This window comes from Macrobrachium rosenbergii, chromosome 5 (assembly GCF_040412425.1).
Source record: "Macrobrachium rosenbergii isolate ZJJX-2024 chromosome 5, ASM4041242v1, whole genome shotgun sequence".
Lineage (NCBI taxonomy): Eukaryota > Metazoa > Arthropoda > Malacostraca > Decapoda > Palaemonidae > Macrobrachium > Macrobrachium rosenbergii.
Genome location: NC_089745.1, coordinates 49,011,233 through 49,036,667, shown reverse-complemented (window position 1 = coordinate 49,036,667; position 25,435 = coordinate 49,011,233). Strand labels below are relative to the sequence as shown.

Here is a 25,435-nt window from a genome sequence, read left to right as displayed (position 1 = left end):
GTATGTCAGGTTAATGTAAATACAGTATATGATAGCACAAGACAACTGAGAGACCAGTATGCCAGTGACGTAGCATTTAAAACATTTTAAATGTTTTTGACTTATTCTGACGTGGATGGTTGTTCCGCACTGCATTTTGGTAGTTTTTTATGACTGCTACAGCATATTCTTATTTCACTAGTGGCTAATTTCCAAAGGTTTTCCCATTCATACACAACTGTGTATGAATGGGAAAAGTGTTAAAATAACTCAAGATCTATTGTTAAAAATACTGTAAAGATCTGTAATGATCACTGCATGTTACTGCAATTTTATTTTAGGGTATTATTTTTTCTTCCCAGTTCAGATAAAATTAATTATACCATGCTTTTTTCTTAACATTTCAAGATAATTCACTGTTGTATTTACTGATGACAGGTAGACTTTATGGAACATTTAAAACAGGAAACTTTTCCTCCTTCCAACAGGACTCGGCACCCAGTCGTATCATAAATTTGTCAAGTGTAGCACATATGAGAGGGAAAATAAACTTCAGTGACTTAAACAGCGAGAAAAACTATGATGAAGGGGAAGCATATGCTCAAAGCAAGCTTGCTAACATTTTGTTTACCAGAGAACTTTCAGAGAGACTAGCTGGTAAGTTTGTGCATTATAGATTGTTAGAGTTTAAAGTGTACAATTATCACCAATTCCTTGAGGAGTATTAGTCAGGTAAAGAAAAACTGAGTGCTGGTATGCATTTCCCTACTCAAGAAATTAGTTCCCCATGGTCAAGGCACTTGAGATCTTTCCTGATTTACTTAAGGTCATAAACCCCTTACCATCAAGGGAAGTTGTAAATATGTCCCCCAAGCTCAGATATTATTAAAACATGCCCATACTTCTGTCAAAAAGATACTTTCACTTACATAAAATTATGAAAGTTGGGCTCTGGCCAATCCATCACTCCAAGCAGAATATAACTGTTGATCAAGTAAAACATATGGCACATTTGTGAAGAATTTTTTTATTTTCCACCATACCTTGATGAGTTTTTTCTCAACCCAGCAGGGTCAGCCAGTTGGGGTAGTCAGATACTAGTTTAATAATTTTCATCCTTTCTTTCCCTTCCATGTTCACTTGTCTCATTCCCATCCACTGTGGATGAAAACACTTTGAACTTCTTGTGTAACAAAATTTTTTGGTCACTGCCAGCTTCCTGGTTAGACCTCCCAAACCAGCAGGACCTAAAACAGCATACTTATTTGTATCTTTGTATACAGAACAAACCTTTGGTCTTAACATTAGGGAAAATTCTCTAGCGCCTGCTGGAGTCCACTTAAAAAGTTACAAGGAACTTGGTGGCATCAGGAGATAGTGAAGATGGAGGTAAGGAGGAGGCGGAGCTGACCTCCCTAACCCCCATCTCAGATGCACTGCGTCAGTTTTTCTTTTGACTGCCTTCAGAGCAGATGTGCTGTTGCCCGCTCTGTCTGGAAGCCGGTTGTTTGTTCGCTGCCTGCCCATTTTATGCCATAGAATCCTGGATTTTCTTGCCTTTATTGTCTTGTGATCTGTGTGATTCTGTGCTTTCATGTTGACTGTAAGTATGCAAACCCATGGCTCTGCTAAGCCTTCCAAGCCTCAGAGAAAATGTCTTGGGGTTGATCGCAATCCTTGGTCCCGTTTTGTGCCTTCCTTCATGAAAAACCCCATTCTACTTGTAGTAGGTGTAGATCTAATGGCCGCAACGTAAGTAACCCTTGTCCTGAGTGTGTTGATTGGTCTCCTGAGCAGTAGAGGAATTTTTTATAAGAAGAGGAGATATAGGAGGATGTAGGCTCCACCACCTTGGGAAGGCTTTGTTTCCTTGGTGGAGGCATCTGCTTCCATTCCTTCTCATTCTCTCTTCTTTACCAGGATTTTCTCGCTTTGCTTCTTCTTCTCTTGAAGATTTTGCTTCACATTTTTTAATTGCTTCGGCTTTAGAAGATTTGGCTGAGGGTTCAGGAAATCTTGTAATTGATGTGGCTGCCCCTGTTCTCTCGAGGGAGGCGGGTTTTGTGTGTGTGTGTGTGTGTGTGTGTGTGTGTGTGTGTGTGTGTGTGTGTGTGTGTGGCCCCCTGTGAGGGAGGAGGCTTCTCCCCTTATACTGTTTTTTCAGGAGGTGATGCACAGAAGATGACTGAGAGTTGGGACTCCTTAGGCCTACCAGGGGTACTAACCCTTTCCAGCCTTTTATCTCACTGCTTGTCCTCACGCATTCCTGTTTCCACCATGACAGTTTCCAAGTCTTCTGTTTCCGTGATGTCATCACTTCTTACTGTGGCTCTCCCCTTGTCAGCCTCCAGAGCTTCAGTCTCTGTAGCATCTTCTCAGCTCTCAGTGCCTCCCACTGCTCCTGCCTCCGTGCCATCAGCTGTGTCGTTGCCTCCAGCTTCCACATCCATTCCTTTTGACTCTCTCATTCAGACTTTTTTTGATAAAGTCAAAGGTATTTTTATGAAGAAGTTTGGTCATGCAGAGACTAAGGAATCCAAGAAGAGACGTCATATATCCCCTTTTTCTTTTTCCTCTTCATCCTCTTCATCATCGCTGTCTGCCCCATTCATCCCTGTCAGGTGATGGAGGAAGAGAGACTTTATAGTCCCTCCACTTATGAAGATTAGCAAGTCCTCCTTTGAGTCTCGTTCCTTTTCTCCTGTAATCGTTCTTCGCTCATCTAAAAACGACCTTGCCGTTCCTATTTGCCCTTCTACTCAAGTTGCCACTGAGAACCTTTCTTCCACCAAGGCACACGTACATGTTCCTTCTACCATTCCCGATGTTCCGCATACAGGTGATGACCCCCATGCTGTCAAGGCTACAGTTCATTCTCCTCCTCAGAAGAGGTCTGTTGTTTCTACTTATTGTCCTGTTCAAGTGTTCCTCAAATCCGTAGGAAAGATGACAAGGCCCCCATCAAGAAGTCAAAACTGCAGGATCCCTCTTCTCAGAGGTCTACTCCCTCTCACATCCACATCTCACGTACCAAGAGTACTTCAAGGTCGCACAGCATTCTTTGACCTTCATCTTCACGCCATCGTTCTCGTTCACATTCCCCTAGAAGGGACCGTGTTCAGCATTTTCACTCACACCAATGTAGCCACAATTCACTATTGACAGTACAACTGCACCAGTGGGCGGTCTCTCACTCGGTGGCTCTCTTTGCCAGATACATCCCAGGCAAGAAGAGCATAGTGGAGGACAAGCAGAGTCGACGGTGTCAGGTTCTGGAAACAGAATGGTCACTGCATCAAGAAATGGTAGAAAGGCTTTTTCATCTGTGGGGAAGACCATCACTAGACCTATTGGCAACAAGACAAAAAACTAGAGGTATTTTTTTTTTTTTTGGTAATTCCAGATTCCTGGGCCATGGCGGAGGATGCCCTTCAGCACCCTTGGGACAATCTGGACATCTAAGCCCTGTGCCTTTCCTCCCTTGTGTCTGATCCACTAGGTTATCAACAGAGTGATGATTTTGCAGAACCACACAATGACCCATGTTGCCCCCTTGTGGCTGCACACAGAATGGTACCCTGATCCTCTAACCTTACTGATAGAAGCACCGAGAAAGATTCCTCCTTGGCACAACCTTCTATGACAACTGCACATTGAGAGATTTCACGGTTGGTAGGGTCCCTGTCTCCTCTTCACGGTTGGAGACTATCCAGTATCTCCTGTGAGCAAGGGGGCTTTTCTCGTAGAGTAGCAACAGAAATGTCGGGTTAACTCAGGAGGTCTTCTACAGCTGTGTACCAGGGAAAGTGGGCCATGCTGTGATTGGTGTCGTCAACGGGGTCTCTCTCTCCAATCGTAACTACTATTCAATAAGTAGTAGACTTCCTCATTTTCCTCTGTTGGAAGAAACTTCTCTCAGTATCACCTTTCAAGCGATATAGGGCTGATCTAGGTTTAGTTCTACAATTGAAGGATGTAGACCTTTCATCTTCGTGCTTCTCAAAAGTTTTGAACAGTCCTGTTCCCCATGAGATCTTAAGTCTCTGAATTGGGACCTATCACTGGTACTAAGCAGTCTCGCACATATTCCATATGAACCTTTAGGAGCTTTATCAGATAGGAATTCAACCCTTAAAATGGTTTTCCTTTTAACCTTGGCCTCTTCTAAGAGAGTTAGCAAACTTCATGGACTTTCTTTTGATGTTAAACACACGAGGGGTTGGGGGTCAGTAGCCAAGACTCAAAATTCCTCTGTTTACAACGACAGATTCAAGTCATTTTCCATCCCTTCCCTGGAGATTTTGTTGGTAATGATCCTGACGAATTACTTTTATTTCCTGTCAGGGTACTGCATAACTATCTAAAAAGGACTCAACATCTCAAACTGGGTTGTCAAAGACTTTTAATACAGGCTGGAACAAGAAGTAATTAAACAAGCCTATACTTCCTCTTCAGATCAAGATGCCAATTCAGTGCGAGCAAGAGCACATGATGTCAGGGGTCTAGGCCCTTCCATCATTTTCAAAAAGAGCTTGTCAGTTCAAAGGATCTTGAAGGCTGGTACATGGCTATGCCAAACCACCTTCACAGCCTTCTACCTGCGGGACGTTGCCCACAGGTCCTTGGACACTTTTTCCAGGGGTCCAGTGGTGGCAGCTCAACAGTTTGTATCGTACTTAAGATGTTGGTTTTGAAAGTGAGAGTGAATGGGATGACTGGAGAGAAACGATCCATCATGTACTGGAACTGGTCAGATACAGGTGAGAGAGCCCCTTTCCATTAGTTTTATTTAATTGTTCCTACATAATACAAACTATTTTGAAGCAAGTCCCTTCCTCTCTCTTACAAGGGGGGAGAGGAAATGACAACAAACTAGGATGGTGGCTATCATAGACTGGTTGTCTCCGACACTTAAAGTTCCTTATTTTCTTATGAGACACAATGTACCAGGAGTTCATGTCTCTTTACCTAGATGTCTGGCGTAAAAGTAACCTTTTACTTTACAGTTCAGAGGCATGTGACTCCTTCCAATGTCCTTCTTTGGCCAGGAAGTGAGCCCTGGTGAGCTGAACCTCCCGTCAATTCCCGAGGCTTTCTCTATCCTCCCTCCAAGAGTAAGTCTCCCCTATGTTAAGACCAAAAGTTTGTTCTGATATGAACAAATGACAAATTTTAAATCAGTTTGTATTTTTCATAAATAACAAACCTGTGGTCTTAACATATATTGCTCACCTCAAGCCACCCCTCATATTTTACCTGGACTTGAGAAAACTGATGCAATGCATCTGAAATGGGGATAAGGGAGGTTGGCTCCGCCTCCTCCTCAGCGCCATCTTGGTCCCTTATGTTAAGACCACAGGTTTGTTAGTTATGAAAAGTACAAATTAATTCAAAATTTGTCCTTTTGTGTATGTTTACCAGGTTACTGATGAAGTTCAGAACATTCTTACATGCTAATGTTATCCCAATTGCAGAGTTTTTCTTTACTTTCATAACCTCCCTATTCAAATACTGTATATATTCAATGGTTTTTTATGCAAAGCATTTCACAAAGGTATTTCCTCCCTCCCCTCTGATAGGGTGCCGATGCCTATATTCTACAGCATAACATTATACTGAGTTGGGTGAGTGAGTGGCTTGGTGTCATAACTTTACCAAGATGGAGTCTTTACTACTTAAGCTACTGAGATAACTTTTATGAGAAGGGATTTGCTATGTATGTGTCCTCAAACTTAACTGGAGCGTACAGCTGTGAAAAGCATCATTTGTAAGCAGAGCATCTAGCCCTTTTTGAACTGTATGCTGCTTCTAAATCCATTTTTATCAAATACTGTTTTTCAAGAATTCAGATCAGACGGTGTATTTTATGCGTGTTAGCCTCTTCAAGATATTGTTAAGAGAAAATAGAAATCACAATTTAGATGAATAAGATGTAAATAATAGTTTTTTGACAGCAAAAATAATTTCAATTTTCAGGATCAGGTGTCACATGTAATGCTGTACATCCAGGACTTGTTCTCACTGAGATTGGGAGACATATGGGCATAGACAAGAGTTGGATGGCAAGTCTAGTTTTGAAACCATTTCTATGGTTGTTTTTAAAAACACCACGTCAAGGTGCTCAGACTACAATATATGCTGCTTTGAGTTCTGATCTTGAAGGTATATCTGGGAAATACTTCAGGTATGTGGAAAAATTACTTATGCTTCTTGAACTGTGGAGCATTTGGAATGAGAAAATTACTGTTTGCCTGTACTTTTGAGGTTACATACTATATGCCTTAAGGTATCTATTTTAAAACTAGGAATAAACAAATTATTGTTTATTTGGAACTTTCAAGGTTACATGCCATATGCCTTTAGTTATCTGTTTTTAATTAAGTTGTAATTTTAAGCTACTTATTGACATGTTGGAGCCTTTATTTACCACCTAGAGGTGTTTATGATTCTGACTTTTGTTGCATTCTAATTATTGGCATGTAGCCTGGTTTCTTTTGCAGGATGTTAATTAAGTTATAGATGTTTGCTTTCTCAGAGTCTTCTCTTTCCATCCCCAGTAACCAAGCTGAAGTCAGTGTGGCTGAAGCAGCATTAGACAAAGAGGCAGCCCAGAGGCTATGGGCAATCAGTGAACATTGGACTAAATTCAATACTTAAGCCACACAGAATATGTTTTCTTAAGTTTGTACAGAAATGTTAATAGTTTGATATTAAAACTATTAAAAGATAACGCTTGGAATCATATCCTAAAAACTTTTTCATTTCATTCTGTGATGAATCTTAGAAGTCAACAGTGAATGGCAAATAGCAATCAACAGTGAATGGAATATACAGTGTAGGTGAAAATTCATTTTTTTTAAGTTATCTGTAATTTTTCCAGGTATAAAAATCAGTGCCTTTTATAATAGAAGATATCCTTCAGTGCAAGCTGGGACCAACACTGAGCTTGGTAACAAGGAAGCTCACTGGTGGTAAAGGGACCACGCATGGGTGGTGAGGTGGGCTTCACTATATAAAAAGCTTTGGTTTGTATAACTAGGAGAGATACAAATTGCCTTTAAAAAATTGCTATTCACTCCTACAGGAATACAAATCATCATGATTTATAGTAGACTTACCCATTAGGTGTGAGGTAGTCCCTGTTAACTGACTGGAGTTGAACACCACCAGGAAATGCCATGCTCCTGGCTGTGCATGCAATTAGGGATATCATAACTCCTATACACTCCTCCCAATTTGGTGAAAGGTTGATTAGACCAATAGGGCCCTGGGCAAGAGTACCTTGCATTATGGGATGGTACTCAAGTAAGGAAGAAACATTGGAGAACCATGAAATCCCCCATAAGGAAATTCATGGTGGGAGGCAGCTACTCCTGGTCAAATTCAAAATTGGTCCTGCAAATAGCTCTACCTTTGGTAACTAGGAATTGAAAATCATAGCTAAGGTACCAAAGAAAGGTGATCTTACTGAATCTGGTAACTATAGAAGCATAATGAAAATATTCAGTATATTCATTCTTAATAGGCTGATGAAAGAAACTGATAAGAGGCTTAGAGATGAACAAACTGCTTTTAGGCAGGGACTGCATAGATCATATACAGTCATGCCTAAGTTAACAGACGCCTTGCTTAGCAAACAATTTGGTTGAAGGAGGTATTGTCCAAGGAAACAATTGGTTTATGGACGGACAAAGATGACCACTACAACATGCATGGGATTATGTGCTTCATATGTGTGTGGTTCCCAGCTGAAACAAAGGGGAGGGTCACTCTACACATGAGTATTGCTCAGTGCATGTCTCTGCTAGAGTTTGTTTGTGTTTTTCTTTAAGTCAAGTACTAATTAACCATAATGTGTGTAAGTCATCATGGCTCCTAAGAAAGCTACAGATGCCAGCAAGGAAAAGAGAGTGAGAATCTGTAGAGATTCAAAATAAAATAATAAAAAAACATGGAAGTGGTTGATCTGGTGAAAGAGTATGGGGTGGCCAACAAACAATATCTACTATGATAAAATGTAAAGATGCCGTCAAAGAAGCTGCTATTGCTAAAGAAGTGAAATCTTGTTACAAAACAAAGGTCTTGGAAGACAGACGAGGTTGAGAAATTGTTGACCATTTGGATAAATGGAAAACACTGGCTAGTGAAAACCATCCCTGGAACAAGTGCTAATACAGGTAGCACTCAAGATAAATGGCATACAGTATACATAGTGTGGTGGTGCATGGGGAGGCTGTCAGTTCTGACAAACAATGGTGCCAAGAAGTATGTTAGAGTTCAAGCAATATTTAAAGCTTAAAGGTTTAGTTTCCCAGGAAATCTTCGGCTCTGACAAGAGGCTTGTTTTGGAAGAAAATGCCAGAGGCAACCTATTGCACCCAAAGGAGAAGTCACTGCAAGGGAACAAGGCAATGAAGGACACGCTAACTCTTTTGCTCTTTTTTGATTGAACACATGAATGAAGTGGCTAGCCCTGCCATCAAGAAATATCTCGAGCAGAAATCATTGCCTCTTAAGGCCCTCCTTGTGATGGACAATGCTACTCATCCTTCAGGCTTGGAAGCTAAGCTGCTGTGGGAGTTTAACTTTATAAAGGTGAGGTTCTTGCCTCCTAACATGACTCCTCTCATTCATTCCATGGACCAGCTGGTCATCTCTAACCTCATGAAACTACACCAAAGCACTACTCCAGTGGTGCTTTGAAGTGACTTCTAATGCAGTGCTAACCCTAAGAAAATTTTGGAAAAACCACTTCATCCTCCGCTGCATAAGCCTTATAGACAAAGTGTCGGGGGATGTACCTTACATGACCTTGAACTCTGTTTGGAAGAAATTATGGCCAATTGCTATAACAACAAGTAAAAAATGCGCCTTAGTTTCTCCAGCACAGTCGAGTTTTCTATACAGCATATAATCATGGCCACCGAAAATAGCCCTATTTTTCGGTGGTCTCGGTATAATACTGTACGAGCTGCGGCCCATGAAACTTTAACTACAGCCCAATGGTGGCCTGTCGTATATTGTTGCCAGATGCGCGATTATGGCTAACTTTAACCTTAAATAAAATAAAAACTACTGAGGCTACAAGGCTGCAATTTGGTATGTTTGATGGTTGGAGGGTGGATGATCAGCATAACAATTTGCAGCCCTCCAGCCTCAGTAGTTTTTAAGATCTGAGGGCAGACAGAAAAAGTGTGGATGGACAGACAAAGCCGGCATAATAGTTTTCTTTTACAGAAAACTAAAAAGGGACTTTGATGGCTTTTGAAGCTGAGCCTGTTGTGGAGGATAATTTCTCTGGGTAAGTCTATAGGTTTGGAGGTGAATGATGGTGATGTGGAGGAGTTGGTGGGGCAGCATAAAGAGCTCACCACAGAACTGCAGGACCTTCAGAGGAAGCAGATACAGACAACGGCACAGGAATTTTTTTCTTCTTCAGAGGAGGGGAAGGAGGCTGTTCCTGGCTCATTATTAAAAGAAATGTGCACACAATGGGGAAAAGGGCAAAGTTTTCCTTGAAAAAATATCACCCTGACAAAACTGTAGCAAACTGTGTAATAAACCTGCTGAATGACAATGCTATCTCCCACTTTAGGAAAACCTTAAAATGCAAGCAAAAACAGACATCACTGGACAGGTTTTTAGTGAAAAGAAACAAAGTAAGTCTTAAAAATAAAAGCAGTAGAAAGACAAAAGAGAAACAACCTTAGAAGCACACTTGCTGGTTATTTAACTGGAAGGGGACCCCCCCCCATCCAAACAATAACATCTCTCTCTTAACCGTCCACATAGGCCATTAACTCTCCCAATTACAGGTATATTGAAAATAAATCTGTGTTATTTCATAAGTCCAACTTCTCTTTTTGTATAATTTACGTATATAAAATTAACATGCTAGGCATGTTAATTTATGCATGTTAAATTAAGATGCTTGCTTGTTAAGTAAAAATACTTTTATTTGTTGCATTTCTGAAGGTCTGGAACAGATTAATCTAATTTCCATTTCCTTTGGTTAAAGGACTGCTTTCTGAAAAGATAAAGTCCTTTAAGTAAGATGTGATTTTTGTTAATTCAAGGAACTTGACAGCAACCGCAAACCTATATTATAGAAGATCTTGCTTCATTAAGGCATTCCCATGAAATCTAAAGCTAATGGAAAATATCCATGAACAAAGTAAATGAAAAGTTAATGTTGATGGGGTCTTGTACAGCACTACAAGGATTATTTCACGATTGCCATTTGTCCTTCTGTGTTTTTAATGACAAACTGCCTCTCTTATATGGAGCTTGAATCACTCCTTCGAGCCGTGTAGTGCACACAGCTATGTCACATCTAACCACACAATCTGGTGCACCTTCAACTTGTAGTGAATCCTCTTTAAGCCATACTAGCGCTTGCATCTCCACTCATTATGTTCAATTTCGAAATCAACTCTCCATAGCAAACAAGAAGAGGAAAACTTTGAGAGTTCCAATGGACAGGTACTTGAAAGTACAAAATGTTTGTGAGACTGAGCTGGTTGCTCTTCATACGGGAAAGCAACTCCTCTCTGAGTTGTGTAAATACAGCTAGACCAGCAAAGCTTGGATGCTTTTACTGACTAACACTTACTCCTGGACTGTGAGCATGCCAGGTAGCTGACCACACAACTACTTCACCTTTACTGATAATGTATCCACTGTAAATGGGTGACAGGTACCTCACCAGATATTATGAATCATCGCATAGAACTGACCAAATAAAGCTTAAAAATGCCTTTTCCACTGTTTATGGGGAGGTTCCTCTATTGTTCTTGTAACTTCAAAAATTACATGATGCCTTCTCCTTGGACGTGTTTTACACAACTAGAACTAGCGATACATTTAATTTAAAAGTGTTATCAAACCTGCTGACTCTTAACCAATCTTTTGCTGCAGTGGTACCTAATTGCCTGCCTCTGCACTAAGCATATGGGACAATACCTTGTCTCTTCTGTAGCTGGGGGTGTTTTTGTCATCTCATCTCATCACTGTGATTATAGAGATGGGCCAGTCTTATTAAATGCACTGGTTCAATTCTACATTAGCAGTTATGACTTGGACCATCGATGGAGGGTCTCATTTGTCAATTTTCCATGAGTTGTATTTTAACAGAGATCTTTCACATTCACAATTGATCCCTGATCCTCTTTTCCTGCCAAGAGTGACCAGATTTACTGAGCAGCGCCACCAGTATGCAGTAAATGTGCCTCGCTGTCAAACTGCTCAGTTCCAGAAGTCCTTTATTCCTCACACTTTTGGGCTGTGGAACGATCTCCCTGAGGATGTTGTGCAATTGGAACTTCAAAAGTTCTAGCGACGATGCAATGCATTACTATCCCAAAATAATTCTCCTTGTATTTCAATAATTTACGTACATCTATTTATTTATTAATTTGTTAATATATTTTTTTCTTTTCTAAAAACTGATCTCTTCTTTCTGTACTTCCTATTACTTCCTGTTACTTCTTTCAAATGAACACTATATTCATTGGAAGCTTGAATTTCAAGTTAATGGCCCTGTGGAACCATAGAATAGGGTTCATTTTTGGAATGATAATAATAATAATAATAATAATAATAATAATAATAATAATAATAATAATAATAATACAGTAATAATAATAATAATAATAATAATAATAATAATAATAATAATAATAATAATAATAATAATAATAATAATGTTCTTGTTGCTGTCTGCCTATCTGGAAGAAACCAACTTTATGACTCATCGTTAATAATGTTCTTGTTGCTGTCTGCCTATCTGGAAGAAACCAACTTTATGACTCATCGTTAAGCACTACTAAGTGTTGTATGGCCTTCCACATGCGCAGCAATGACACCAGTTATGCTCTGATTCTGGAAAAAGAGAGAAGGGTGCAGCCATTTATGGAAATCTGTATTTGGCTATAACAGTAATATGTCCTGTTCATCAAATTCAACAGACCTCAGTGTTACCAGTCTTCATTCTTCTCTGACTGGGATGACCAACAAAGCTTTTCACTATAGTAATGTGCTTTTAGCAATCTGGATCATTGATTTTTAGTGGTGATGTTTACAACTTTTGGATAAAGTAAAATGCTGAAGGTAGTTTTTGCTTTGAAGCTGTAAAATGATTACTTATAGAGCAATCTTCAAAATTAAACCCCAGTTTGCCTTGCAGTTCAAGATCTAGTCCTTAATGGACTTCATGTGACTTCAAGTCTGAAATGGTTGTAACAGGTTCAAAATTATACTATTCAACTCATGCCTAGACTCAAATATTTCCCATTTCAGAATGGTCAAGTCCTGGATCGACAGCATTACATGTGACATCTAACTCCTATGAAACAGCATGACAGAGCATCTATAAAAATCCCATATATACTTACCAAGTAATTACATTGCTATGCTGTAGTTTCTAACTCCTGTGGCAGCCTTTATTCAAATATCTCAGTAGCACTTTGATTGTTTAGTGTAGGTGGCAAGCCCTGCCCACTAACAGGAGTACTGGAAATGACTTAGCAGAAAACCTTATTGTGTTTGTGCCAGTATGTCCAGAGAGGGGAGGAGGGCCATCTCCAATTCTGTAATTACTTGGCAAGTATATATAAAACTTAATTTTATTATGAAAATGTCATTTTCATATAAAGTAACTTACCAAGTAATTATATAGCTGAATTCCACATTGAATGTAGGTGGGATACATAAACATGTTCTATTCCAAAATATCAAGTCATGGTACTGGCTTTGAAACAGAAAATTTGCTAGTATTGAAACAATGCTTGTCATTTCCGTACCTAGTAAGAGAGCTAATGCAGGTGAATACTGCCTCTGGTTGGTGCTCATCTTAACTTGTAGTGGCATGGCGTGGTGGTTGTATAGAGGGATGAATAAATTTGTTTTTATTTAGCATTTCCCAACGTTTTGTGAGAGAGAGAGAGAGAGAGAGAGAGAGAGAGAGAGAGAGAGAGAGAGAGAGAGAGAGAGAGAGAGAGAGAGAGAGAGAGAGAGAGAGAGAGAGAGAGAGAGTGTAATTGTCGTAAGTGAGTGCTTCGGTTGTTGGAAGAGGGATGAGGTCGTTAGTTTGTTTACGGCGCTGTCTGTCTGTGGAATGTGTGTGTGAGGATTTTTCGGTTTTGAAGGCAGTCTTTTTGAGTCTTGAGTCAGAGCTAGTGCTGGTCTGTTTTTTTGGTTTGGACAGTTTTTTTGTGCTGATGCAAAGTTGTTGTTTTCCCTTGTTAGTGTGCTGTTCTTGTTGCTGTATGTTCGTGAGTAGTGTGTTTTTCTGTTTTGGTTTGGTTTGTGTGGTTTTGTGTGCTGTGTTGGCGACCGTGGACGCCTTACTCCATCTTCCAGCAACCGAGGACCAGGGTGAGTGTTGTGTACTGTTTTTTGTGTTTTAAAATCCCGCCACATAAAATTTGGCGCCCAACGTGGGGCTGTTGTAAAATAGCCGTTAGGATTGTTTGTGGTGGGTCGAGTGAGAGTAAGAGGTCAGGATGAGTGAGATAGGGAAACTGAGAGAGGAACTCCGAGTGGCTAGGGAACTCCAGGGCAGGCTGGAGGAGGAGAATGGGAGGCTGAGGAGTGAGAATGAGGAGTTGAGGAGTCAGTTGGAGGAGATGGGAGGAATGCTAAGAAGTGCAAAAGAAGAAATGAAAGGGGAGATGAAAGAGTCAGAAGAGAGAATGGAAGAGAGAATGGAAGAGAGGATGGATAAAAGTTGGAGGGAATGATGAGAAGTGTGGAAGAAATGATGAAAGGTATGTTCAAGGGTGTTTTTGGAGAAGGGGCTGTTGGAGGCAGGTTCTCTGGAACGTGTGAAGGGGCAAGAGAGAAAGAAAAGGAGGAAGAAGTGAATGGAAGCGTGAGTGATGAAAGTGATATGGGAATAGGAAGTAAGAAACGAGGGAATGAGAGGCAGGGTAAGGAAAAGGGGAATGAAAAGCAAGGGAAGGAACAGAGGGAAAGTAAGGATAAGTCAGGGGAAGAAAAAAGGGAAGAAGGGAAAGGGAAAGGAAACTGGTAAGAAGGGTAAGGAAGTGGGAAAGGCAGGAAAGAAGGGAGAGGGTGAAGGCAGTAGTGATAGTGAGGTGGATGGAGGTGAGTGGATAAAAGTGGATAAAAAGAGGGGGAAGAAGAGTGTAATGAGTAAGATGAATGTAAGTGCAGAAGTGGACTCTTTGTATTCGGAAGAGGGTATGAAAGGACAGAGCGAAAGTAGCGAAAGTGAGAGTGAAAGTGAGAAAGAAGTGAGAAAGGCTATGTATGTGAGGGAGGTACCCGGTGTGAAAAGTATAATGAGTATGGAAGTAGGGATGTGCATGATTTCTTTAGGAGTATGAAAGGTTTTGTCAGGATAAGTATGGGGAAAGTAAGAGAGTGTGGGCACGAGAATTAGGAGAGTATTTGACTGGGTTTCTACTTGATATGTATAGGGTTATTATGAGTGTGGGGGATGTTGAGTATGACAAGGTGAAAGCTAGACTAGTTGAGCAAGCGAGGCGTATGAAAGCGAGTGTTAAGTATAAGAGGAAGAATGAATTTGATGAGGCAAGAATGAAAGCTGGGGAAACCTTGTCACTATATGCTTGTAGGCTGGAGACGTTGGCAAGGAAGAAGTTTGGGGATGATGGGATAGATGAATGTAAGGAGTTAGTACGGAAGTTGTTAGGGACAGTGCCAGATGGAGTTAGAGAATTTGTGAACTTGAAGCGGAAGGAGAAGAAAAGGTGGACGAATGAAAGGTTGACTTGGGGAGAAATTTTGGAAATTGTAGAAGATTATGAGCTTGACAGGGTTATAAAAGAGAGCAGAAGTGTAAGTGTAAGGGCTGGGGTAGATGAGAGAGTACCAGAATTTGGAAGCTTTAGGGATGCAGTGTTGAGGGGCCCAATGAGAATGGCCGATAGTGTAATAGATAGGAGTGTAAGAGCAAGTAATGTGGAGGTGCCAGTGAGGATGAATGGTGGGTTTGTAAGGGAACAACGGGTTGGACGGGTTAGGGATAGTAGTGTACAAAGGGAAAGGTCGATGAGTGGAAGTCGAGCGAAGTGTTTTAGATGTGGAAAGGAAGGACATACAAAGAATGAGTGTAGGTGGGCTTTAGGAGTGTGTTTCGGGTGTGGGCAACCGGGACATTTGGTAAGGGAGTGTATGAAAGATAGGGGGGTTAAATGCTACCGGTGCGGACAGGTGGGTCATGTTGCTAATGGTTGTAGGGGTACCCAGTGAATGTAATATGTGGCAACTGTGGTAAGAATGGGCATTATGCGAGAATGTGTTCAGAACCGAGAGCGAAGTGTGTCGAATGTGGAATGGAAGGGCATGTATCAAGTGTATGTAGACGAAAGAGGTGACTGTGACAGCGAATTCGGGAAACTGAGTGTGAAGGGGTTCAAATGGGTGGATCCTCCAGGATGCAAGCGGTGCGTGTGATGCATGTATGCGTGAGGGGTTGTTGCATGAGGATCAGCAATTTGTTTTGATAGAGTATGGTAGAAAACGTAAGAAAGGGAAGAACGTAAGTAAACTGAATGGTCGTAAGTTGTGTGATAGGTGTGTGAGTGCCAAAGTGAAAATGAGTGATAAAGCGTGTAATACGGATGAATGGGATGGTATGGATAGAACGTATAGCATATGCGGGTTTGATATAACTGAGTTGACTGAACGTGTAGGGGTTGGTGAGCGGTTGGAGGTGAGCGAAAGTGTAAGAGTAAGAGAGCGTAGCAGTGATAGACGAGTGATTGAAAGCATGAATGAATCGTTGCAAGAATTGGAAAGGTCAATGAGCGAATGGGATGGGTTAGTTGAAGAATTGGGGGAGGTATTTGGGAACGAGTTAGAGGGTATAGATGAGATTGTGGATGAAATTGAGAGTGGTAATAGTGAAGAAGATAGCGTGAATCTGAGAGAGAATGGAGGAGATGATGTGAGTTTGAGTGTTGCTAGGAGAGAGAGTGATTCTGAGAGAATGATTGCGTGCCCGCGAACGCGATCTAGAGGACCTGCTAGTGAGCATCCGTGGGTGTTGCGTAAGGCGATTTGAAAGAGGTGTGAAAGGTGTTGGTTGGGAAATGCTAAAAGGGGGGAGAAATATAGAGGGATGAATAAATTTGTTTTTATTTAGCATTTCCCAACGTTTTGTGAGAGAGAGAGAGAGAGAGAGAGAGAGAGAGAGAGAGAGAGAGAGAGAGAGAGAGAGAGAGAGAGAGAGAGAGAGAGAGAGAGAGTGTAACTGTCGTAAGTGAGTGCTTCGGTTGTTGGAAGAGGGATGAGGTCGTTAGTTTGTTTACGGCGCTGTCTGTCTGTGGAATGTGTGTGTGAGGATTTTTCGGTTTTGAAGGCAGTCTTTTTGAGTCTTGAGTCAGAGCTAGTGCTGGTCTGTTTTTTTGGTTTGGACAGTTTTTTTTTTGTGCTGATGCAAAGTTGTTGTTTTCCCTTGTTAGTGTGCTGTTCTTGTTGCTGTATGTTCGTGAGTAGTGTGTTTTTCTGTTTTGGTTTGGTTTGTGTGGTTTTGTGTGCTGTGTTGGCGACCGTGGACGCCTTACTCCATCTTCCAGCAACCGAGGACCAGGGTGAGTGTTGTGTACTGTTTTTTTGTGTTTTAAAATCCCGCCACAGTTGAGCCATGGGTCGCCTCTACTTAAGTGGGAGCTTTGCAGTGGAGGATATGCCTGATCGCTGGCAAAGCATACACAAGTGCCCTTGCCCTGGGCGCAGTACCAGTTTAAAAAAAACAACCAGACAATGCTTTCACCTACACTAAAACTCCACAACCCATCCGCTGAGACTGGTGGGTACTCTAGGTATACTGTACCCCCTGGCTCCAGAAAATTCGACACCTTACTTCAAGGCAAATAGATAATAGGAGAAAAAGAGAAATTCCCATGATTCCTCCCACAAATACCTTGCCAGCCACTGATAATGATCCCAGGGTACTGCAATTTTCAAACACTGTTTCAACTGCTTTCAGATAGTGAGGCACGAAGATCAGTTTGCACTTCCAGTAGGCCGACTGCATAATGGAAGTGAGGGACATAAGTGCCTGAAAGCTAATAAGGTAGAGACTGCCCAGACGTCAAGAGCTTTCACCTTAAAATTAGGCAAAATGTCCTCCTGAATCTGAGAGTGTGCCTCAGAAATTAAATCTTTGACGAAGAAGGACAATGCGTTCTCAGTCAGAGGGTGAGACAGGTCCTTGACAGAGCACCAGAGGTTACTGGATGGTCCTCTGATCTTCTCGGTTCTGCTCAGAAAATACCTTATGGCCCTAGCAGGACAAAGAACTCTCTCTTCTTCCTTAGACCCAAGGTATCCGTTAAGGTCTTCATGGAGGAAGAACAGTGCCAAGGCTTGGAAGGGTCCTCGTTCTGGGCTAAAATCCAAGGGTAAAGTAGCAAGCTATGTCTCCTTGTGAAAACAAAAAACCTACCCTTTATTGATGGCTTGGAGCTTGCTAATATGTTAGCCAAGGACATGAGGGAGTCTTCTGAGTAAGGTTCAAAAGAGGAATCTGTCAGCCACTTCAACACTACGTCCAGGTTCCAGGAGACCGGATCTTCCCTTCTTTGCTTAGACGTATCAAAGGACTTGATGCAGTTGTCAAGATCTGGGATTGCGCAAGATTCAGGCCCCCTGTGTTTAAGCACTGAGCTAAACTCAGCTCAGTACCCCTTAATGGTGGAGGATGAGAGATTCCTAGATCTCCTCGGATAAAGAATGAAATCTGCAATTTGGGTCGCAGACATCTCAGAAAAAGAGAAGTTGAGTCTGAGACACCAGCTTCAGAAAATTGCCCATGTAGCCTGGAAGACGTGGTTAGGAAATCGACACCTGCATCTTGCAATAGCCTCTGCACTGTCTTGAAAACCCTTATGCTCTGACAAGCTTCCGGACAGTCTGAAGCCTGTCAAGGCAAGAGCGGACATCCCCTTGGTATCTCTTAAAGAGAGTAGACACAGTTTTTAGGGGAAGGAGTCTCAGAAAGTCCACCCACAACTGTAGTAGATCCTGGAACCATTCTTTCATGGGCCAGAACGGGTCTATAAAAGTGATTGTAACGTTGCAATGAGCCCAAGACTTGAAGGGCGGAAAGGAGTAGTGGTTCAAGTATTGCCAATCTTGGAATATGGCGTCTGCTGCCCATGCTAGAGGGTTGGGGCCTTAGAACAAAAGGGAGGAAGGCAAAGTTTCCTTGAGGTGGCAAACAGGTCCAATGTCGGCCTGCCCCATGGTATCGCAGATTCCAACAGACCAGGGGATCCAAGGTCCACTCAGTGGGAAGGACCTATTTTTCGACGGCTCAGTTCGTCTGCCAGAATATTTAGTTTACCCTGAATAAATCAAGTGACTAGACTCACTTGATTTGATCTGTCCATAGTAGAAGGTCTCTTGCTGTCTGGCAGAGAGAAAGTGAGTGAGTGCCGCCTTGCTTTCGTATGTACATTAGGGCTGCAGTACAGGCAGTCTCCAGTTAATGGCGGGCTCGGTTAACAGTGATCCGGTTTTATGGGGCTTGTCTAGCGATGAAAATCGGCAATTTTCAGCGCTGAAAATCACTGATTTCCGCTTAGTAGCTCTGATACATACCTAACAGAGGTGCCGATAACCAAAAATCGACACTTTTCGGCGCCAATAACCCCTGAAAATCACTGATTTTCGGTTATCATCGCACCCTCAGAAACGGAACCACGCCAATAACTGGGGACTGCCTGTGTTGCATCCTGCATATCCAAGGTTATCATCCAAGCACCCTGGTGAATAGATGAATGGATTAACTGGTTCATCTCTATCTGAACTTCGTCTGTTGGACTGAGAGAATGAGGGAGCTATGTTGAGGACTGGTCTCCAAACCCCGATGATTTGGTGACCACAAACAGATGGTAGTAAAAGCCTTGTGAGTTGATGTCCTCGACTTCTATGGCTCTCTTTCGAAGGACAGAGGAGACCTCCTCCAAAAGGGCCGAAAGTTTTTCTGAGCCTCTTGAGTAGGCCATCAAAACAATGGGAGAAGGGACCAAAGGGGGCTCTCCATGAATGCAATGGAGTAGCCCTCCCTCAGAACCTTGACAATCCACTGTTCTTTCCCTCTGATACTCCACTTCTCACAAAACTTGAGAAGACTGGCTCCCACTTGTACATGGAGGACTTCTTCCTCATTTCTTGGGCAAGGACTTGAGCCCCTCGATAGTTCTGGCTGAGAAGCGGACATTGGAGCAGGTCCTGGACTGGACTTGGGCTTACTCCCACAAAAGGGATGTTGCTGAAGAGGAGAGGAACAAATGCAGACAAATCCGTGGGGCGTTTGGAAGAATGCGCCAGAAGATCCTAAGTTGACTTCTATTGGAGGTCCGACTTCTGGGCCTGAGTGAGTCCTTTAGTGGAACGGGAGAACCAATAAATCTCTTTCCTTCAAAATCTCCAAAGAGAAAAGAGCTGCAAGTTCAAGAGAGCCATCCCTGATGGTCTTGTCTGCATGAGAAAGGACTCCTAGCCAGTCCGAGGTGAAGTTTCCAACTAAATCATGCAATCTTCAATCTTCTTGGCTAGCGCTCCCACCATCCAGTCCAAGAAACTGAAAGCTTCAAACAGCTCAAAGAGGTCTTTGACAAGGAGGTCAAGTTCTACCGATGAAAAATATAATTTCTGAGTCCAGTCCCGTGTCAGCCGGTGAAATTCCATTACAGCACGAATTTCTAGGTATAACAATGCTAGATATACCAGAGAAAAAGAGCTTTCAGGAAAGCTGGGGTTACTACCCCCAGTCGATCGTCTTTTAGAAGACGTCGGTATAATAAAGGGTGAGTGAAATACCACTACCACGGAAATATACTCGAAAGATCTCTCCTTATCAAAACCCCCGTAAAAGAGCGGTGAGCCGTTACAGCTCCCACACTCAACACCCGCCAGGACGGCGACACCAGCGCCACCTACTTCATTCCATTTTCTAGCACGTGATACGTTCGCTTCTTTTGTGTGCTCGTCCCTATTTTGGATTATTTTTTCTTCATCTACGATGGCTTCGAGCACCTTTTCCATCTCTAAGTTAAGTACCATCTTCTTGTGGGGTTTTAATCTAATTATGGCTGTTTTGGTCTCGTATTTTCATAAATATTGGGATCTTCTTATGACGCCACGGCGTCCCCTATCAGCCATGTCGACCGCGAGGCGACTCCTTCTGTTCTTTCGGTCGGAGTTTTCTCCCAGTCGCTATATATATTTAGATTTTAGCCCTTGAACTCCTTCCTGGTGGTTCCGTGCGATGGCTCCCCCTCCAATTTTAGTTTTTGTTTTGCATTTTTGGCCTGTCGGCCTCTCTTAGGGAGTTGCTCCATCCTGTACCCCCCCCCCCACCAGGTTGGGTTCTTTTTCATTTAGTCTCATAGGCTATTATGTTATTCTTGAAGATGGTGCTCTTATTTTAAGTTTAATGTTTTTAGTTTTATTTGTTTTTTGTTTTTGGTTGTGTAGTTTGCCTCTGATGAACCTTATAAAATATTTTGAAATTACCCCCGAGGTAGGCTACACTTCCTGTGAACGTAATTTTATTTTGATTGTTTTTGTGTGGTGGTGGTAGTGTGGGCTCCATCCCTTGCCCTGGGTGCGGAGATCAGGTTGAGGGAGTTTTGTTGCTGTTTCCTCAGGGTTCGTTTTAGGGTCAGAGTGAGCCCCTTAGTCCTCTTCCCCCAATTTCGGAGGAATCGAGTTCTTTGGACGTGTTCCTCTAGGCTAGTCGCCTACTTATCCCCTACTCGTTCCCTGTTGGCTCTCGGCACAAAATTTCTCTCCCTGTTGGTTCCTCCTCTCCTTTTTCACCCCTCTCTCCTTCCTAACCTATATTAGGTTAGGTTTTTATTAGGCTACGCCTAGGAGAAGTTGGGCTTTGGGCTGTGTAGCTCCCTGGAGTAGGCTTCCCTTCCAAGTTCATTGGGAAGGAAGGTTGCAGTTGAGCGGGTGTCATGTTCTCCTTGTCTCCTGTCTCCCTTCCGGTAGCCTACTCCTCTCCACTCCCCCTCCTCCTCCTTGCCTTGCTCTCTCGTGCGGGTGATGCTAGATGGCGTTTTCTCCGAGTCAGGGACTTCTCCTATTGGTAGAGGGATTCGCTCCCTCCCATATCGTCCCCAGCTTCGCTGTGGTAGGGGTGGGTGGTTTGTTTTGCTCGAGCGTGTTCGAATCCTGTCTCACCTCTCGTCTCCCCCCGTCGAGCTGCGAAGTTAGGGTTTAGGTGTGGCCCCAGCCTATGTTATGAACATTGATCCTTTACCCATTTGTTTCTCCGGCGGGGAGATAGATGTGGGGATGATTCTATGTCACGCTAGCATACAGACTCCTCCGGTCTCCGGAGGGTTACCATCATTGTTAGTTTTGTTTATTGTTATTATTATTATTATTTTCTGTTCTACCATATTCATATGATTCGGTCCCACACCTGGGGCTCCGCCGTTAATTTTCTGGCAGCCCTTATGGTTGGTTTCTGGTTTCTCGTTCCTTCATTCCCGGAGTCCTCCGGGGTCTGAATCTCAAACTTCTGCTCTGTGCATTTAAAGCTTATTGGCCCAGTTTAATTTGGTAGTTCTTCTACACCGGAGTATTCCGGTTGTAGTTGAGTTTCCCGGCCTTGCCGGCTTTATTTTGCTTAGAGTGTGAGGTTCATGTACTGTTACCTTTACAGACTGTTCGTTGTGAGGAGCCGGGGTGTACCGCCTCCCTTCAACAACCCTATGGGCACGTAGTGTGCTGAACCCACGCTGGTTGTGCGGTCCGGCTGGACGACCTGGTTGTTTGGCACCCCGATGGCTGTGAGGTTTGCTTCGCTCTCTCCTCAACCATCCAAGACGAGTCGGTAAGTGAAAGTCTTCTTTCCTCCGGTCCATGCTCCTCATATTGTTACGTTGTTTATGTTCTCCGGTCCCGGTCTTTGCATTCCTGACTAACTTGTTGGTTTCCTTGCAGGCAGATGAAACTTCCAAGAAGTCTGCCTTGGAATCCCTCCGGGCCTGGGTGGCTGGGTTCGGCAGGAATGTTCCGTCGAGGAAGCCCTACGTCCTCGACGCCAGGTTGAGGACCTGCTTTACCCTGCGGGCGCACGGGTGGCGGCGGCAGTACCAGAAGAACTTGCCACCCCTATTATTCAGCAGATCCGGATGCGACCCAGCCACCTCAAGTGGACATCATGTACGCCGAGGTCTCGGAGGATGTTGCCGCCCTAAATCTCGACTTGGAACCTATGAATACGGAGCAGGACCAGGTGGTAAGTGGGGAGGTAAGTGAGGATGTTGGGGCGGGGCCCTCTTTGTTTAACTCCCCTGCTTCATCTGTATCATCTTTTGCAGGTTTTGTGAAGTCTTCCTCTTTGGGTGATAGAGCTCCGTCTGCTATCCCCAAGTTGAAGACTTCATGGAAGGCGAAGGGCTATAAGTCCTCGACTTCCAAGAAGGCATTGCCCTTCCCCGTCGAAGGCTAAGGTCCCAGGACCTGTAGCCTCCGGGAGTAAATCTAGCTCCTCCGGCAAGGGCGCGAGTAAGAGGGCGGCAAAACCAAGCCCTCCTCGCCAGCCTCTTTTTGACGCACAAGCCCTGGCCACTGAACTGTACAAGCAATTCACGGAGGACCTAGATTCTAGGTTTGAGAAAATCTCAGAAAAGTTTGCCACCTATGACAGTGTACTGGCAGGTTTGGCTCGCCAACCTAAAGCAGGACCGCAGTATGTTATTCCCGACACTGCGGACCTCCCCGTTTGATGTCGGAAACCCTTGGCGGTTCAGACCGGGCCATCCAACATGATGGCAAACTTACCTTAGACGGTCTGGGCACGAGACGGTTGGAGGAGTTGGAGTTCTTCCCCCCCGATCTCTTGCCCCCTTATCCTGGCTTCGTGAGGCTTACGGAAGAAGCCTGGATTCGGTCAGACAAGGTACCTAGGGAGACTGTCATCATCCCTAGAGACCAAGCCCAGTCGGCTCTCCTGCGCACTCTGACGGAGTGGCAGGCAGTGAACACAAAATTGACCCCTTTCAAGGGCAATTTCACGATGTTCACCCTGGGTGAAGATCTTCCCACTCCTTGCATGGACAGAATTGCTCTGGCTACGACCCGAGCATGCCTCGATGGGAATCCCTTTCCTCAATTAAGGGAAACGGACCCTACTTCCCTGGTATTCCCAGGAAGTAACGAGTTCTGGGTGGACGCCCCGTCCACTTTCACTGTAGGCAAGCTGGACCCTCTTTGCGCTTCCACACAGTTTAGCGAGCAACTCCCTAAGCTGCCGGGATCATTGTTAAAGGCGGAGTTTGAGACCCGGACTAAGTTAGCCCAGTCCTTGAGCTCCGGCTGTCTTACTGAGGCTACTGCCGTCTCCGGCTCGGACGAACCCTTTTTCCAGGTCCTAGCTAAGTCTTTCCTGGCGACCTTCCAGTTAGACTTGCATGAGTTTGTTATGGCTAGGCTGGAATGTAGAAAATTTATTTTTGCTGACGCTACAATCCGCCACGAGCCTAACAAGCTCATTAAAAGTTCAATCTGGGGACCTAACCTCTTCCCTGAAGGAGAGGTTACATCCGCCATGTCTGAAGCTACACGGGCCAATCAGAGTCTGCGCTCGGTGGGGAATTCCCACTTATAAGCGCAAGACCCCAGAATCGGCCGCCCCCAGACGAGAGGAGGAAAAAGGTTCAGGAGACATAAGAGGCCCTCATCATCAGGCGATGGTTCAAGCCGTCCCGGTCTCGGCAGTGGCCCAGCCATCTACCTCTAAGTCCCAACCCCAACAGTACGTGTTGGTCCAACCAGCGGCGCCCTCCTATGTATCCTCACCAGCATACAACCCTACATATGAAGGCCGTGGATTTTTTCACGGCCTCAATAGGGTGGCAAGGGGGGGAAGGGCAAGGCCCCTACAGAGGAAAGTCTAACACCACCCCAAGGGGAAGACCTGGACGTGGTAGAGGGAACAAACCCGCTCCCTCCCACTGAGAAAACGCAGGTAGGCGGTCGCCTGTATTGGTTCAGGGACCAATGGACCTTCAGCCCTTGGGCACACAGCATTGTGTCCAAGGGACTAGGTGGAGCTGGATCAAGAATCCTCCCCTCAAAACAGATTTTACCAGCCACCCACATCAATCCTACAGGATTATGTAAAAGAATTGCTCAACAAACGAGCAATAAAGAAAGCAAGGCACCTAAAGTTTCAAGGCAGGCTATTCACTGTTCCCAAAAAAGACTCCGATCAGCAAAGAGTGATCCTGGATCTGTCGCGTCTAAATCTCTACATAAAATGCGACAAGTTTCGCATGCTTACGGTAGCTCAGGTTCGGACTCTACTTCCGCGTGGAGCCGTCACCACCTCTATCGATCTTTCAGACGCTTATTATCACGTCCCAGTTGCGCGGAACTTCTCTCAGTTCCTCGGTTTCAGACTCGGGAATCAAGCCTACTCCTTCAGGGTCATGCCCTTCGGTCTGAACATTGCACCCAGGATATTCACCAAGCTGGCGGATACGGTAGTACAGCAGCTCCGGTCCCAAGGAATCTCCCTAGCAGCGTACCTGGACGACTGGATAATCTGGGCTCCAACTGTTCCGGAGTGTCAGGAAGCCACGTCCATAGTCACCAATTTCCTAGAGTCATTGGGTTTTCAGCTGAACAGGGAGAAGTCCCGCCTGACTCCGGAGTCTCGGTTTCAGTGGCTGGGTCTTCAGTGGGACCTGTCCTCCCACACGTTATCTCTCCCTCCTTCCAAGAGGAAAGAGATAGCATCTCTCACCAAGAGGTTTCTCAAAAATCAGTCAGCATCCCGTCGGTCCCAGGAAAGGGTCCTCGGGTCTCTCCAATTTGCTTCAGTAACAGACCTGCTCTTGAAAGCCAAATTAAAAGACATAAACAGAGTGTGGCGGAGTCGAGCAAACACCAAGCTCAGGGACAAGGTCTCCTCTATCCCTCGGATCTTAAAGACAAGGCTGCGGCCTTGGACCACAGTCAAGGGCCTGTCCAAAACAGTTCCACTTCAGTTTCCCCCTCCGGCACTAGTTATCCACACAGACGCTTCTCTAAGCGGCTGGGGGATATTCACCAAAACAGAAAGTACAGGGAACGTGGTCCACAATGTTTCAGCAGTTCCATATAAACACCCTGGAAGCCATGGCGGTCTTTCTAACGCTGAAGAAAATCCGCCCTCCCAATCGGATTCATATCAGGTTGGTGTTAGACAGCGCAGTGGTAGTTCATTGCATCAACAGGGGCGGCTCCAAATCAGGTCGAGTAAACCAAGTGATGGTAGCTATCTTCTCCCTGGCGAACAAGCACGGTTGGCACCTGTCAGCCACCCACCTAGCAGGTGTGTCCGAACGTGGTGGCGGATTCCCTGTCCAGGACTACCCGTTGGAGACGGAGTGGTCCCTGGATGCGAATCTTTCAATGGATTTGCCGCGGGTTCCGGGACTCCAAGTGGATCTGT

General features: G+C 44.1%; 1 protein-coding gene across 3 annotated transcripts in view; it reads left to right on the top strand.

Moving 5' to 3' along the window:
* The window catches only part of LOC136838765 (retinol dehydrogenase 13-like), a 43,737-nt gene extending 37,028 nt beyond the window's left edge, over positions 1-6,709 (top strand). For 2 of the 3 annotated variants that reach the window (XM_067104268.1, XM_067104266.1), the window contains 3 exons: positions 468-636; positions 5,956-6,163; positions 6,537-6,709. In XM_067104268.1, the coding sequence (XP_066960369.1) occupies positions 468-636; positions 5,956-6,163; positions 6,537-6,636 (477 nt within the window). In that variant the 3' untranslated portion in view covers positions 6,637-6,709. Of the gene's footprint in view, positions 1-467; positions 637-5,955; positions 6,164-6,514 lie in introns of all 3 variants that reach the window. The other variant, XM_067104267.1, reaches the window with a different exon arrangement.
* The last annotated feature ends 18,726 nt before the right edge of the window (positions 6,710-25,435 follow it).